Below are 1381 nucleotides of genomic sequence, written 5' to 3' on the forward strand. Positions count from 1 at the left end.
TGGTGAAACCCCATCTCTACTAAAAGTACAAAAAATTAGCCAGGCGTGGTGGCACATGCCTGTAGTCCTAGCTAATTGGGAGACCGAGGCAGGAGAATCACTTGAACCCGGGAGTTGCAGTGAGCTGAGATCGCACCACTGCACTCCAGCCTGGGCAACAGAGCGACACTCCGTCTCAAAAAAAAAAAAAAAAAAAAGTCTGCGCCAGTCGCCGCAGGAGCTGGACAGTCTACGTGGGAGCATAGAGAGGGCTCCCAGAATAGGGAAGCTGGAAGGATTCTACCTGGAAATAAGAAGGCTAGGATGTGAAGAGATTCTAGTTTCTGAAAGGGACATCCAACAAGATGTTAGTTCCTAATAATGAGAGGGTGGGGAGTGAGCAAAATGTGGCACTAGTAGACTGTGGGTTATTGGGTAGGAAGGGAGTGCTTGGTGGACTCTTTGGTTTAGCCTTCTCTGAAGATAGCCATGGGAAATAGCGGAGGCTCTGCGATCAGACATATCTTGATTTAAATTCTGATCCTTATGTGATTTGAGGCAGGTTTCTAGACCTATCTAAAGTGTCAGAGTCACTAAACTCAAAATCAGAAGCAAAAATCAGCTACAGACTATCTTTAAGATTCACCCAGAGCCCTTTGCTCTTCCTTTCTCCTTTAGGTGATCTGGTGCCAGCCGGTGGAACAGTGGGTGATGGCGTCCCTGCTGCAAGACCGTGAGTGTCCCTGCAGGGGAAAAGGGCTTAGCATATAGCTCAGGGAAGGGAAGGAGGCTGGGCCCCTGTTTGAGAGCTTTCCCTGGGCCTGCTACCCTCTCTGCTGGCTACGTAACCCCTGCTTTTCCTGACCTAGGGCTGACCACTGATCAGGACTTGCTGCTGATGCAGGAAGGCATGCCGATGCGCAAGGTGAGGTCCAAAAGCTGGAAGAAGCTAAGATACTTCAGACTTCAGAATGACGGCATGACAGTCTGGCATGCACGGCAGGCCAGGGGCAGTGCCAAGCCCAGCTGTGAGTGACCTGGATAGTGGGGGGTGGATATATGGGTGGATAGAGTCCTGAGGAGCCTGGCAGGGGAGGGACCAAAGTCCTATGATGGCGTGCGTTTGTGCTGTCCTAATTGTGGCTATATCTGAGCCTGTAAAAAGAGATCATAACACTACTTGCCTCATAAGGCTGTAATGAGGATTAAATTAGTTATTGTATATAAAAGGCTCAGGAGAGTACTGGAACATAGTAAAACATAATAAATCATTGGTTACATCTCGTTATTATTATTATAAGACCATTGCCGGGCACGGTGGCTCAAGCCTGTAATCCCAGCACTTTGGGAGGCCGAGGCGGGTGGATCACGAGGTCAGGAGATCGAGACCATCCTGGCTAAC

General features: G+C 49.4%; 1 protein-coding gene across 1 annotated transcript in view; it reads left to right on the plus strand.

Annotated features, from left to right (window-relative positions):
• The window catches only part of PLCD4 (phospholipase C, delta 4), a 30129-nt gene that overhangs the window by 7529 nt on the left and 21219 nt on the right, over positions 1 to 1381 (plus strand). Inside the window, exons 2-3 of the mRNA XM_011964600.1 lie at positions 658 to 712; positions 849 to 1007. Coding sequence (XP_011819990.1) covers positions 691 to 712; positions 849 to 1007 — 181 coding nt within the window. The 5' untranslated portion in view covers positions 658 to 690. The remainder of the gene's footprint in view (positions 1 to 657; positions 713 to 848; positions 1008 to 1381) is intronic.

This window comes from Mandrillus leucophaeus, unplaced genomic scaffold (genome assembly GCF_000951045.1).
Source record: "Mandrillus leucophaeus isolate KB7577 unplaced genomic scaffold, Mleu.le_1.0 Scaffold70, whole genome shotgun sequence".
In the NCBI taxonomy this organism is placed as follows: Eukaryota; Metazoa; Chordata; class Mammalia; order Primates; family Cercopithecidae; genus Mandrillus; species Mandrillus leucophaeus.